The sequence below is a fragment of the Peromyscus eremicus genome, chromosome 6 (genome assembly GCF_949786415.1).
Source record: "Peromyscus eremicus chromosome 6, PerEre_H2_v1, whole genome shotgun sequence".
In the NCBI taxonomy this organism is placed as follows: domain Eukaryota; kingdom Metazoa; phylum Chordata; class Mammalia; order Rodentia; family Cricetidae; genus Peromyscus; species Peromyscus eremicus.
Window position 1 is genome coordinate 101,713,035 of NC_081421.1, and position 15,970 is coordinate 101,729,004.

Below are 15,970 nucleotides of genomic sequence, written 5' to 3' on the forward strand. Positions count from 1 at the left end.
CCTGTACCTAAAGCATTGCCTGGCACTCAGAGTGCAGTTAACTATTAAGTAAGTGGATAAATGAATGAATGAAAACATGATTCACTGAGCGTTTTGCTGTGGGCCATCTGTACTACATTAAAAAAAAAAAAAGAAGAAGAAGAAAAAGAAAAAAAGAAATAGCCAGGTGGTGGTAGCATACACCTTTAATCCCAGTACTCGGGAGGCAGAGCCAGGCGGATCTCTGTGAGTTCGAGGCCAGCCTGGTCTACAGAGCAAGATCCAGGATAGGCACCAAAACAACACAGAGAAACTCTATCTTGGGGAAAAAAAAAAAAAAGAAAAAAGTGAAAAAAAGAACAACTTTTACAATAACACATAGCATTACAATAATGTTGATAATTCTATGAAAAAGTTCTATTATCGTGGTTCTTTGGGGAACAGTAAAGCAGACTGACCCCCAAAGGCAGGGACCCTGACTTGAATTGATGGAGTTGCTGTAGGAGGGAGGTCGGCTAAAAGCCCCAGTAGTAACAGGCATCCAGAGTTGCTGAGATACTTATGTGGTAAACTACAACTCCTATCCAAGTCCGACCTCTTCTCAAGAGCTACAAAAGTTGTCAACAGATGCTTAAACAACATTTCAGGAAGTGTCCTCAGGCTGCAGTGTGCAGAGAGACACAGGGAGATAAAAGGCCATTAGATAGATGTCACATTAACTAGGGAGTGAACAAAGGACTTTGGAGTGGGCACAGCTGTGCAGCACAAGGGGAGGGACCAGAAAGACACACTGACAAGCCTGACAGACTCGGGCAAGAGGAGTCAAGGGGCTCTCAGGCCTGAGCCAACATGCTTTTGGTCAAAGACAACCACTCCCTTGGGAACTGTCGTATTTTTGATGTATTTGCTCCCTGTATACTGAATATTGTATAGAATCATTCGAGTGGAAGTTAGCAGAATTGGAGAACAAGAAAGGACAATCAAGTAGATTGTACAACTCTTGCTAATAATCTTCTACCTAAGCTTTGTTTTGCATAATTCCCTGTGATATTTTCTGGCAGATCATGACAATAATGAGAGCTATATGTACATTAATGATAATAGCACTACTTCACACAGAATTTTTCAATGGCTTTTAGTCCTTTAAATAAAGCTATTTCTACTACATAGAATTCTTCAATGAAAACCATGTATTTTATATCACTCAGAATCTATATTAACATGAAGATATTTCAAGATTCAAATTATATTTGATATTTAAGTTAAATGTAAAGAAATATACCTTAATATGTTGGTAATCTACATATAGCATAGTTTCTATTTTAAAAACACACAGGAATTATTTTGAAAAATCAAATTCCATTTTGACTGTATACAAAAAAATATTCAAAGTATAAATGCACCTGCCAAGAAAAATGTCTACAAAGAAATGCTGTACTGAGAAAAATGGACCAAACGGAATATAACTATTCTGAAAACTGTTTCATCCAAACTTACTGAATTATTGATATAACACTAAATAGAACTACTTTAGAAGTCTTGAACTACTGGAATCCTAAAAATGGTAATAAAAAGAAGCATTAGATTTCTTAGTGAATAATGCATTTATGATAGCCTTCATCCAAGCCATTATTCAGGCTGAAGGTATAAGTTTAAGACTAGACAAGCTGGTTCAGCAGATAAAAGCACTTGGTACACAGACCTGACCGCCTTAGTTTAATCCCAGAACCCATGTGGGAGGAGGGGAAAAACTCCCCAAGTTTTCTTCTCACATCCACACAGGCATCATAGAATGTGTCGACATTCATATACATACATTACAGACACACATACACCCAAACAATAGTTCTTCAAAAGATTATATGAGCTAATGAATGACTCTATAGTATTGCCTATTACTTTATAAATTCACATTTGTGCCAGAAACAAGGTTAATAAGATGCACATGTCTTAACAAGCTGGTAACAACATGCCTTAATTTCAAAATTGATTTTTGAACAGGAAACCTTAAGTTGTATGTTTATGTTTAATTACTGCATTGTCACAGATATATAACAGTGTCATCACTTTAAACATATTTGAAACATACGTAAGGAAAATCTTGTTTAGTGCAGTAAATTGAGGGGTGTGTGTGTGTGTGTGTGTGTGTGTGTGTGTGTGTGTGCGCCCAAGTGCTTGTATATTTACTCAAAAGTATATCTGCACCTTGTATTACTCCTGATTCCCTTCTGGTAACAGACAACGCTCTCCTTGGCTCCCAACCATTTTTCCTGCAGTGAGATTCAAGAATTATATGTACATGTATTTGTAGCTGAGAATATATCTTGGCAGCAGATTTGCAAATAATCTATAAGACATGTAGGGAAAATATATTCAGTGTCTTTGGTTATTTGATTTTTCTTAAATATTGCATTAAAATATGCTAGTCTAATTTTATATGATTAGTCTTTTTAAATCTCTGATTTAATATGACCATGCACCAAAGACTAAATTAGAAAATGCCATGTATGTTAGTCTCCATTTACAATACTGGATGTAAAATTCTCTTACTTTCCTTTGAAATATTCCCCTGAAATGGAATACCCGATTTTAGTGAATGATGTTTTTTCAAGTGGCAGAGTCAGATTTACAGTGGGAATGCAACCTTCGTGAATGGAACATACACATCCTCCGTCTAAGTGCTGAATAAACGCAGTCCTCATCATAGAATTTCCTTTCCACCCTCAGCAGGTCAGGAAGGGAAACACTCCAGAGACGCTTGAGAAGATGGAGTCCTGGGCAATGATAAACCCAAGGCTTTTCTTCTTTCTCGGATCCCCTATCACAGCTTGCAACTTCTGCCCTTCCTTAGCATTGACATTCATTCCCCCAAACAATTTACACAGCGAGGAAATGATTAACCATGTTTATGTGCTAAAGGAAAAGCACTGGTGGAGAAGAGCAGACTGATGCAGATGCAGGGGTAATTGATTGGGAAAGGTCCCCCTGGGCAGAGGCAACGACGGATTCCAGAGTCTACCTGATGAGTTAGCCTTGCAAGGAGGAAGGGCTCTTCTTCCTCTGAGGTCCATGTGGGCTTGGGTTGATGAGAGATGTGATCTAGATGGGATTTACACCTGATGGTCTATTTTCTCTGCAAAATCTAAAATGGAGAATTTCAAACAGGGAGCAGGATGGGTAGGGGGAATGCCCACAGATATGTGGATAGCAAGCCTATTGAAAACACAGTTGGTGAGTCTGGTTGTTAAACAGAGTTAAGTCAAGGAGGAATGAGAGTTGGTATGATACGACACACATTCAGTAACCCAAGGCTGATTATAGAGGAAATGAGTCTTCCTGTGGGGGCTCTTCAAAAGAGGGATGGGGAGCAGGGCCTCTGGATCTTTCTAAACACTATGTCTATTTAATTTTTAAAATTCATGACCCATTCTCCCCTAGTAATCATGCTCATGTTTCATGCCATGTTACAGAGTATGAATGTCAGATGCTGATTAATGGGAACGTCCCACAATGAAAATAAGCCATTAGGGTAGTGTGACGCACTAAAGACCTTTTGTGTAAATAGCAGCATCTATAAATTCACTAAAACACACCCAAATCAAATACGTTTCTCAAGGAACTAGAAAGAACGCCTAATACCTTTCTGTAAAAGTAGACCAAAGGAGTCAGAAATGAGGTTGTAGCTCCATGTGTACTTTTCCACTGTCAGAAAGCCATGTCTTAATCTAAATTAAGCCAGCAGATCCTAACCCTGACTTTGTGGTTGAGAACTGCTTACTTTCATAACTGTCACATTTGCATTTTCTAAGTAAACACTCCCCTTCATCTCACTAAGTTCTGTATTCTGCCTTCCTCTCGGATAGCAGTCTGACAGCAGCCGCCGACATCCCTGCTCCCTTCTCGGGGAGCCTTGGCCACCCCTAGTTTGTAAACAAGATTTTGTGTGGGTCACATGACAACATTTCCTAGGAATAAAATACAACATGCTTCTCTGTGTAGCTTTTCAAGCCTGCTTACCAGGGGTGTACTGATAAAGCACCATGTAATGTGTCCATTTTCTAGAGAATGGTGTTGCATTCTAACTGCTTCTAGCAATGATACACTCCCCCCGCCCCCCCCTCCTCCAAATGAGACTGATTTGATAGATTGGCAGGAATATCAAGAAGCAAATGCACTGGGACCCCAAACATTTTCTTTCTAAAAGAAATCAGATCCCTCTTGTATGTGGCTAATGGCTTTCAAAAAAAATTCAAATATATATATATATATATATATATATATATATATATATATATATGGAGGGAGGGAGGGAGGGGGAGAGAGAGAGAGAGAGAGACCCACTTTGTATTTCCTTTGTATTCCTGAGAGTTTCTTTTTCAGCATTTTTCACTACAGCAAAGGGAACTTTATAGAATAGGATGACTTAGTTTTGATGGTTGGTTGTTTGGTTCATCATCTAAGCTTAAATGGCAGTAGTATTGTGTTAATTGAATTGTTTTTCCTCTTTTAGGGACCTCTGGGGCCTCCAGGACAAAAGGTAGGGTGTGTGTAGCAGTGGTCAAGAAAGTTGTCTAATGAGAGCAAGAGAAGTGGGTGGAATTGTTGAGCAGAAATGGTGCTGAAGGAGTTGGTATCCTTTGTTCATTCTGCTTTCTAAAGTATTTTCTATTGACACATCAGAAAGTGCCTCAGATTTCCACTCTGCTTCATTGTAGAATGCTCAGTAAGTCCAGAGAAGACTTTTGAGCTGTCTGCTGTACTTGCAGGTTATGGAATATTTAATTCAAATATTGGTAACGCATTCTGACAGCATTTAAAACAAGAAGGATCATGTGACACCGCAAATTGATTGCTGGCCTTGGTCAACTATATAACTGCCAAATGGCCACATAGCTGACCCTCATAGAGGATCTGCGTCTCGCTTCATTCATTGTGCTGCTTGGCTCTCTCGGTGTCCCCCTTGGCTGGGAAAACTGAAAAATGACTTCCTGATTATGATTTCAGTCTTAGCCACAATCACCAAAGTACCGTCTAAAGGGGAGGACCTAGGGCTCTGAGGTCACGCCAGTGGAACGACAGTAAAGAGAGCAATAGCAGAGAGGTGATGGCTCTCTGCCAGCGAACACCGCTAGGTCCCGTTCACTGCTAACCTCCCACCCTGAAGAGGGAGAGAGAGGGTGTCTAACTCGCAGAAAACAATTGTGTTGGAACAGGTGGGAAAGTGATTGCTTTTTACCTTTGGTCTTCATCAAAGATAAAGACTTTTTATCCCCAAGTGCCTGGCATGTGGCATCTGTTGAAACATAATCCTTCAAACCAAGTCAAGGCCCTGCACTGTGAGACATCTTGCGTGCCGGAACAGTTTGTCCCTCAGAATAATGTCTCTATTAAGCTCAGTGTGAAATTGTAAAGCTAGCCTGATCCACGTGCAACCAGGATAAAATGCCGGCTCCAGGCTTCAAGATCTTTAATTCCCAACCCATAGGATCATGGGCTGCATTAAGAAACTTGCCAGCTCAATTTGTTTGGCATATACTTTTTCTCTAGTGGGCTATTTTTAGAGCAGTTTCATGATAATCATGACTATTTAATGAAAACTCTTCTTCCATTATTACAAAAGAAATTTAATAGACAACTAAAAAAACCAGTTTTCTTGTTCTACACTATGAATAAGCAAAAACAAACCCACAAAAAACGCACAAAAACACCTTCTCCAGAGCGTAAGGGGATGGGGGGGAATGACATTGCCTTTTGAAAATATTTACCAATACTCCCTGTATTCACTTAAATGTCATGGGTTGTCTCAAATAGTGACTGGCTTTCCTACCATCACTTGAGCCATCTAGAACCAGCTGTTCATTCCCAGCCAGTGGGTATATATGCTCATGTTTACATGCACAGGGATCTTCAACCTCAAAATACAGAAGTTGTGTTGTTTCGGGTCAGCACACAACATTTGTGATGCTTTCTTGAGTCCACTTCGGAAGCCATATCAATAGTCCCTGAAAGTCCAGAGGGGAAGTGATCCAAATATAACAAATTTGCATTTCCAGCATAGAGCCCTCCTGTCATAGAGTAAGCAGTTGCTTTTTAAATTTCCTTCTTTTTTGTCTTCTATAAATTTGGCAAGTTCAAGAGTCATTGCTACTGCTCGGCTTTTTCCTGGTGGAACTAAATTATCTATGTCTTTAAAACAAAATTTAGAGCCCCGTGGCCTCCTGAAAGGTACGGCTTTCAATTTAGATGAGATTCTTTATATCATGTTAGAGTTAAGTGAGTATTTAGAAAGAATATTAAACTTTATCTCTACTTCTTCCTGGGAAAGTATGAAGATCTGTCTGGATTACTAAATATTAGAACACAGTGGATAAAATCTAGAAAACAGAGCCTTAAAACCTTGTGTAAGGGAATTGTAGTATGTTTTAGCCATGTAACATTGTGGTTGACCTAATAAACACTGCAGAGATTTAGAACTGGAATATTGATCATGATATCAACTTAATTTAATCATGTGCTTCCTTAGGGTTCCATCGGAGCACCTGGGACCCCAGGCATGAATGGGCAAAAGGTGAGTTTGCTGATTATAGCATGTATTGGATAATTTGGAGACTGTTAGAGTAGCCAAGTCATTCTAGGGAGTGGTGTTATTAGGAAACTTGTACATTTGCAAATACAAGAAAGCCATGGAACAAATGTTCGACTGAGTTGACTTTAAAGAAGCAGTAATCCCAAGCTAAAGCTTTTCCACTGTAAGTATTCTGGATGTGGTCCATTTTGTTTAGTTATTGTAGATGATGTAAGGGAGAGGGGAGATGTCATACTTAACATTCAAACAAGACATACTAGTTCATTCTGGTCATGGGTAAATTAATATGTGCTATTTCTTTGAATAACAAAAGTAATTTATATAATGAGAACCCATTAAAATCTTCTGAACAAGAGCAAGCTCTGTTCACTGTTAAGCAAACTTGAGAACAAAATGGACTTCCTATACACGGTTACTTTTAACTTCTGGTGTGCTGTTAATGAAGGGGATCAGAAATAAAGAGAAGTGTATGCATTAACACACACACACACACACACACACACACACACACACACACAACTCTACGTACACACATCTCTTTGCTTGTGTTTATTTCCATAACATATTTGTCATTTGGAGAAAGCATCTAATGTTATCCCACAGGTAAGCCTGGTGTCTGTGCACTTAACATGCTTACCAGCTTTCCAATCTGGAACCTCTACAGAGATGAACAAAGCCACTGTGGGAACTAACAAAACCCAGAGCTGGCCTAGTTCACCAGGGTTCAGGAAGCTGAGCTTGGGACTTTCCTGTCTCCCTTCAAAATCTCATGACTTATCTACTCATCTTCCAGAATATTTTAAAGCCCTGTACCCTGGACCAAGTTCTGAAATCACATAAGAATCCCAGCTCTCACTGAAAGAACAGACTTGAGCATAGGCTTTTCCTCTTGTCTACCTTCCTTTCTCTCTGAAAACCTCTTAAACCTACGAAGTAGTTAAGAATATGAGCCCAGCACTTAGATGCTGTGTAGATTCTGCCTAAGTCTTTGAATTTTCTCACCTCCTTTTCTGCCTCCATATGAGGGAGATGATCACAATTCCTACCTCAACAGTCCATGTAGGGATTAAATGTATTAATAAGCCTTTATAACAGTGTCTGTCATTACTGTTAAACTTTTCCTATATTTTATTTTAGTGAAATGCTAACGGTTTGATTGATCTGTATTTCAAAGAGGCAATACAGAATTACTCAAATTCCAAGGAAAATCAATATTCCAGATCAAGGCTCCTAGTACCTTTATTACATAAGCCAAATGCTGGGTACTCATCCACAGCCCATGCCAGGAACCCATTTATACTTCAGTAAAATGTACATTCCACTCTCCTTTCCTCAATCCTGGTAAAGATAGAAGACTGACTTTCTTTTTACAACACTGTAGATCATGGGGGGAAAACATGATCAAAACTTTGAAAAGTACTTGCTATAAGGGAGATTTAAAAGTCTCATAACTTGAGATGTTTTTGACATTGGTAAAGACAAACTTGCACGCACACTTAATGTTTTATTTGTCTTTGTCTTTTTTGTTTTTGTTTTTTTCTTTGTCCAACTTTGAGTACCATCATGAAAATTTATAGAAACCTTTAACCTGAGAGAAAACAACTTGAAAACTGTCTTTTGAAGATTTCATTTTTTTTTTTATTTTTACAAGGAAATGCACAATTTCCTTAGAAAGAGAAAGGAATGTGACATTTTCTTGTCCTAGTCACCAAGTTTAAATTACGTATCAAGGAAACAGCAGTGAATAGTCACAGCTTTATATATTGCAGTATATCTTTGCAGCGTTTTAAATGTGTTTTCTCTAAAACAGTGGGAAGCCAGCATCCGCCTCCTGAAAAGGTATGAGCACAGGCAGTGAGAGTTATTTTTCCTACTTCATAGACCTGGAACTAAAACATTGTGGATAGAACATCCTTTAATCCTCACTAGTACTTAAAATTGTCATGGCAGCTAGATCATCTTTAGGAAGATAAGTATAGAAGGATTCTTCTTCACCAAGACAACTAGCCTCTGCAGCAGTAAAAGCAAAGTTGGCAAATAATTCTACAGTTGGAGTGTCTTAAACTTCTAGAATGTCTTTTTCTAAGGAGAAAGTTTACAATGACATCATAATTTCTTGAAAGAACTTTAGTGTCCTGTAACTGTCTTACAAAAATGTTTTCTTCCACGTTACAATTCCACTTTTTCCAAAGTAGCATTTTTGATGCCTAGAAAGTCATTTTCTGGCTACAGTTAAGGGAAGGTATGATTTCTAAGCCATCAAAAATTTGGAAAGTAACAGCTAGACAGAAAAAAATGGTTTTCTGTTGTGTTGGACAAAAGAACACTGTTTTAAGAAAACATTTTATTTCCCACCACAATATTTTCAAGCCATTCAGGTCGACAAAATTGATGATTGGTTTTAGACAGTAAACTTGATGATGACTTAGTTTCACATTTATTTTATTTTAAATATTGCCCACTTTGATTAGTAACCTGAATGTTTATTTACTTATTCTGCTGTGTACCTGTCTCTTATTTTCAATAATGCTAATGGAATTTTCAGTATATTCACATGGATAGAGGTCAGTGCCCATTGAAGGCTGCAGCGTGGTATGAAAGGAAGGCTCAGTGCACTCAGTGTCCAGCCAGTGACTCTTCAGTGTAAGTGGTGTGGAAGGAAGGATCAGTGCACTCAGTGTCCAGACAGTGACTCTTCAGTGTAAGTGGTGTGGCCCGTAAAGTGAGATTTGTAATGCCCACCTATGCAATTACTCGTGAAGACTGAGTAACGTGTATTTATGGTATGGTCTTCCAATTCTTTATATTGTACTGAGTAAGTAGACTTACATAACAGTGACATGGTATTAAAATTTAACCTGGCTCCTTCTGGCATCAACCTGTAAAGGAATACTAAGTGGTCTTCTATGAAAAGTGGGGGCAGGGTAGTGCAGCAAGAAGAACGGTACTTCCTAGCCTGAGAGAGAATGCTCCATGTCTTTGTCTGGGCACACTATCAATATTCTTATGGCTCTATTTAAAAGACAGAGGCCGTATAGTGCTAGCTAGACAAGGTAACTGAAGTCAGTGATATTAATAGATGCTCAGTATCTCTAGTTATACTCGCGTGTTTTAGGAGTCTCAGCACTTCAACTCAAGCAAAGAGAAGAACCCCTTAAAGTCAACATAGCGTGAAAAATAATATACAGAGTCACAGAGGAAGCTGTAATCTCCCTCTGAGTCCTGTGGCCTCCCCAGCCCACCTCCCATGCAGGAGAGAATGAATAGCCAGAATGGTAGGACTTGGGGGACAGGAAAAAGGACACATCACATATGGTTTCAGAAGTGCTGTCACCACTAGCTAACATTTCCAGTCCTGGAGATTACAGCCTGTGTTCTTTGAAGAATTCTTTTCTCTCTGGGCTCAGGGGGTAGCTTTATCCACAGAAGGAAGGACTCTGTGCATTTATCTCCATGTCCCCTAATGACACAGGTCCCAGATTGTCATCCATGTCACACTGCCCATTCAACAAACTTCTAGCATCTTTTGTTCCTAACTCTGAGAGCTGGTTTATCATACTTTGCACTGGTTTCCAGGAGCCAAAACTGGTCAGATGCCATACAAAACCCTACCAAAAATATGAACAGTTGCTGCTAGTTATGGTGAACACAAAAATAAGTTTTGTAATTCTCATGTATACATCCTGTTGGTCAAAACTATAGTGAACACTTTACTTGTGTGCTATGATTGACCTGCACACAGGCAAATGCAACCCATGGACTCAGTTACACCCTGTTCCTGGAGAAGTGCTCTCTGGAGAAGTGTGGCTACTTAAAGTATCATCATTAAACTGAAGAAGCATGTAGCAGAATTTATGGAAGTTTCTACAGTTTTGTTAGGATATTTGGACATCGGTTCTTTCAAAATCTATACTCATAATAGGTGTTATTTTTAAACCCCTTATTTTTCTTTTCTTTCACATTTACCTTACTTGGCTCAAGCACAGTAAACTCTTTGCCAGAATAATTTGAGTAGCAATTAGTACAAATGCTATGAAAAGAAATCTGGTAACAGATAAGTGGTACATGAAAGGCCCAGCATATGTATGTCTCAGCTGAAATCCTTTTCCTTTATCACCAGAAAAGAGTGTCAACTGTTTTCATGATTAAAAGCAAATTATTTTTGCTGTGAAAGCTAGGATTTCTCAGAGTTCTGGGTCATAAGGATTCTTGCCAAAGCAAGAAGAGCATAGATGATCTTAGCCACTATAGTTTTCAAAGGTCTTTTTAGATCATATTTTTTTAAGTTTAAAACATAATGTAAAAAATTGAGACCAATGTGTCGTCTATAAATCTACCCCAGATAGCTGTGTGGTTTTTAAGTGACATTAAATTTTCATTAGCTTGTAGCCATGGTATTTGGAATGCTGTTTCATCTCTTACGCAGGAGTCTCATAGTTCTTAGCTGACATTCGTCTTCACAAAATACTTCTAATGGCATTTTTTATTGTAAGTATATTTAGAGAACAGATAAATGGAAGCTTCCAGACTTGCAAAGGTCAAGCCACTGACTCAAGTCTACACAATTAAACCACACAGTGAACCCAATATTTTGTGCTTGATTCAGTCAGTGTAACCATTAAACACAATGTCTTTCTTGTTTCAATCTTTTTAAAAGAAGGATTAAGGCCTGAAGACGTAGGTCAGCAATAAGTGTCTGTTTGTCATGTGTGCAGCTAAGATTCTGTCTCTAGCAACTCCCAACTCTGAATTAAATTCTTGAAGAATTTCAATATGTTGTAGGTCTATTTGCTATAGCCTAAAAGTTTCCTGTAGCAGAACTTGCCAGTGAGCTATTTAATTGTGACTTTTTATAGTTGTCCAATAAGTAAAAATAGTAAGGAAAAGAAATGACTGATTTCTGATTCCAGATTAGTTAATAGTTCATGGAAATTATCTTATAATAATTTACTCCTTGCATTGGTTAATGGTGGGAATTGAATTACATTTATTCCATTTCCTGTCTTCTTAGAGATTATGAAAACTAGAATCCTAAGAACCTAAGACCGCTGTTCCTATAGTTACCATGGTAACACTCATCCTTCCTTGTTAGCATCTTCATTTACCCATTACTCATTCTTCCATAAGATCACTACATCCTTTAGTGTGCTTTATAGTCTCAAACATTTCCATATACTGCTCACTCTGCTCTTGAATTGACTTCTCATTCAGTTCAACTTGTTAAATGAAACTAAATATAACCCTGTCTTTTATATAATTAATTTTAAATCTCTTTAGAGGAAAATATAAAGCTAATTGAAAGTAGTCTGCTTCTTTCAATTTTTTCCAAACCACTGCTCCCCTTCGACTTCATATAAGCATATTACTCCAAAATTGAATGCAATCGCCAGTCTCATAGATAGAAACATTGGAACAGAGAAGAATAAGCAGTTAAGGGATTGATTGGCAAAGGGAGAGAGGGGAAGCTCCTCAAAGGCTGTTTTGCAAAACAGAATAATAACCAGACTGATATGTCTGAATGAATTGTGTCAACATGAAGCCTGCTTACCTGACGTCTCATTTTAAAAGAGTGTGTTTTATAGAAGAGAACACAGAAATATTGGCTCACTAGAGCTGATTATATTGCATATATAATTTGTAAAAGCCCCTCCCTCATCAACTGCAGCACTCGGGAGAGTGGCCCCTACACCTCGCCTGGGCAACACAGTAGAGCTGGCCCTGAAGGTGTAGGTGTGGGAGAGCTAACCCTGAGGATTGGAAAGCAGGAGAACTGCCCCGCCTCTTGCTCATCACAGGTGAACTAGCCAGGGCAATGCTGGAGAACTCTCCCTGGTATTGAAGACAGGGGAGAGCTGGTGGACTGACCAACCCTGCAACTACCCAGGCCCAGAAGCAGGGTTATGAGTTGGCCCACCCCAACATCTACCCCATCTACCCTGGAGCACGTGAAGGGTCCAGTCCTGCAGACCCAAAGCTGCAGGATCTCCATGACACAGGGCAACAACATGATATCCAAGAAGAGTCTCAGTGAGGGCCCAGCATCAATAATGTAGCAGAAACCAGAGACCTCGAACCAGACCAATGACTCTTTGCAATGAACAATTTCAAGTAAAGATATAAAGACAAAAGGGTTTACTGCATGACTCACTGTGTCACACTGCAGCTTCCATGATGAGATTTTTCCCCTTCTTTTTTCCTCTTCAATTGTTATTTTATTTTGTGGGGAGGTTGCAAGGGCAGAGGGCATATACAAAAGGACAAGGAAATGAATGGGATTAAGATATATGATGTCAAAGACATAAAAAATAGATAAAAATGAAGTTTTTAAAAAAGAACAACACTATAAGAAAGAAGATCTTAGCTGGATATTTTAAGAAGAAAAATGTTTTCAAGGGCATATTCTGCTGCAAGGTCTAAGACAGCGGTTCCCAACCTTCCTAATGCTACAACCCTTTAATAGTTTCTCATGTGGTGGTGACCCCTAGCCATTATTTTGTTGCTACTTCACCACTGTAATTTTGCTAGTGTTATGAATCATAATGCAAATATATCTGATATGTGACCCCTGTGAAAGGGTCATTCTAGCTTAAAGGGGTCACGACCTACAGGTTGAGAACCATTGGTCTAAGACGTGTCAGGTACCCATTATAAGAATACAGACATTTCTTTAAGCCACATAAACTGGAAAGTCCAGCACAGTGCGGGCTTTGGCTCTGCCTGCTTTGGTGTCTGAAGCTTTCAGCTGAGATCCACCTGCCCTCATCTCTCATCTTTCTTGCTGCTGCTTCGCTTTTTCCTGCTCTGAGGCAGAAGGTGGCTGGGGCTTCACTCTTTATTCCGTCATATTTGCATCTATGGAGTAAAGGTCATTCTCCCATACATGCAACAATAGACAGAGCTCCTTATGACTGGATAGGTCAAGGTCCCTCTCTCATTCTCCACTTGATGGATGACCATTGCCTTTGATTGTTGAAACACCTCTGATGGTGTCAGTCCAATCAGAAGTGTCTGTGAACCTAGATGGCCTAATTTATAGGACTTATGTAACTCGGGGAAACTGAAAAACCGTGTTTTAGCTGATTTCTCCCAGTTCTAAGAAACTCTTCCACTGCATTCAACCCATTTAATCTGGATCACCATTTTGTCTTCTCACGTCGTCTTCCACAAGAGTGTGTGCAAAGAACAACTTTTTCACATGCAGAAAGAAAGCTCTCTGCAGCAGTGGGCTCTCTGGGTGGTTTGGGCTCACATTTGCTCTTTTCCATGTTGTTTTAAAAAGGATATTCTGGATAGGGCTTCTGTTAGGTAAGCAGTATCCTTCTTCTAGCCTCTTTTATCTACAAGATCATTTCCCAGGTACCAGGATGCCTGCCTCATATGTCCTGACCCTGTTTCCAGAGTCCACACTGGTCTCTTCTCTAGCCCTCATTCCCAAGTGTGAGCACACAAGGATGGGGGAAACAGTGGAGTAGCTACAGGGGAACCCCAGTGTGCCACGCTTGCAGAGCTCACAGGCTAGCTATTGGTATGTAATTACCAAGACTCTTTCCAGTGAGAACCAAGAGTTGGGAAAGAGAAGGTAGAGAAAAGGAAGAGGGAGCTATCATGTGGGCAGTAAATAGGGGATGTACTCCCAACTAAATCTTCAAATTGCATTAATATGCTTGTTTGTCTTAACAATGCCTCTCTTGTATGTAAATTGTACCCGTATAAATGTAATCCAGCCATGTTGGGTAACCTCCTAAACACTTATCTCTTGGCCTTCTAGTACTGTTTTCCAAATTGTTTTGCACACATGCCTCTCTGAATTAGCACCATAGGAACCTGAGGTATTGATGAGCAGACTTCTTCCAAAACTAGCTCATGCTGAGATTTATTAATCTACTGTGACTTATTATACATCTTTAGATATTTGTAATTTTTAGACGTTTATCATTTTTTCCCTTAAGCTTGCTAGGTTTTCTTTAGTTATTATTTCAATGAGCTTAAGGGCCATGTCAACAAATGATCCAAAGCAGCATATTTGTATTTAATTCCTGGCTGGCATACCTGTCTGCTTTTCTACTAATTAATATCATATTGCCAAAGAGGACTGAGACTCTGATTTGATGGGAGAAGTTTACTTATGGGATAAACAAGACAAAACTCCCCTACAGGGATGCCCAGTCCTCCGATGCAGAACCAAATCTAATTGTCCAGGATGAGCTTTCTGGTTTTCCTTTTGTCATGTTCTAAAGGCTTCTCTGCCTCCAGAAAATGCAAATGGAAATAACAGGTGTCGGGTGTCGAGTAGAAGCTAAAAATGTTACAGACTGGTCCAGACTGAAGCTGAATTCCCAGGATGGTCTGGGAGGGAGGAGGAAGGTGAGATGGAAGAGGAAGAAATGAGAAGCCAGTGAGACCAAGACAGACCATGCCTGTGACAAGGGGTCCTCACCAGTGCCTGAAGGAGACAGCTGATAGAGACTAAGGATGAGGAATTAGCCAACATGGTTGAATTTGGGGAAATCAGGGATAATGTGCAAATACGAACTAGAGCAGCCAAGCTTGGACTCTGGAATTTGGGTTCGAAGGAAAATTTAATCCAGTCCCTGAGGAATAAAGATCTACAGGTGACATCTATGGTCCAACAACGAGCAATGATAGTAATACTAAATCTTTTTTTTTTTTTTTTTTTTGGTTTTTCGAGACAGGGTTTCTCTGTGTAGCTTTGCGCCTCTCCTGGAACTCACTTGGTAGCCCAGGCTGGCCTTGAACTCACAGAGATCCACCTGGCTCTGCCTCCCGAGTGCTGGGATTAAAGGCGTGCGCCACCACCGCCCGGCTAGTAATACTAAATCTTATAAGGCACGAGGGAGCATTGATTCCAGCCCCACACTTTATAGAAAACATGCTAAGCCCTGTAGAAGTCCAAGAGATCTGCCCTGTGTCTTAGACCTTAAGTAGAAATATTTGGAGCCAACTGGACACTTCCCTAACGCTAATCCAATGTTTAATGCTAAAAATGAAACATGGTAAAATAGAATGAGTTTTTGGATACAAGCTGTTCAATTACAAGAAAAGCAAGATTGGGAATGGGTGACTTGGATTCTACCTTACAGCTGACTCTTTGCTGTTCTTTGCCTCTCAGACACTTACTTGCCCACTCTGAGAATGTTTAGTTTTAGCCTTACACACACACACCCTTTATACACACACACACACACCCCTCTACCATTTGCAGTTCTAGAGGCCAAGGCTATGTTGGACCCACCACCTTTCCATCTAATACCTGATCCTTGTTCCTTAAAGTATTCATCTTCTCCTAGTTGGATGAAAATAGTAGTCTTTTTAAAATGTTTTTTAAATATTTATTTATTTATTTTATGTATGAGTGCTCTATCTGCATATACAACTTTATGTCAG

General features: G+C 39.5%; 1 protein-coding gene across 1 annotated transcript in view; it reads left to right on the forward strand.

The window, feature by feature from the left end:
- Col25a1 (collagen type XXV alpha 1 chain) overlaps nt 1-15,970 on the forward strand; it is a 391,109-nt gene that overhangs the window by 304,725 nt on the left and 70,414 nt on the right. The window contains exons 11-12 of the mRNA XM_059266229.1: nt 4,490-4,516; nt 6,503-6,547. Coding sequence (XP_059122212.1) covers nt 4,490-4,516; nt 6,503-6,547 — 72 coding nt within the window. The remainder of the gene's footprint in view (nt 1-4,489; nt 4,517-6,502; nt 6,548-15,970) is intronic.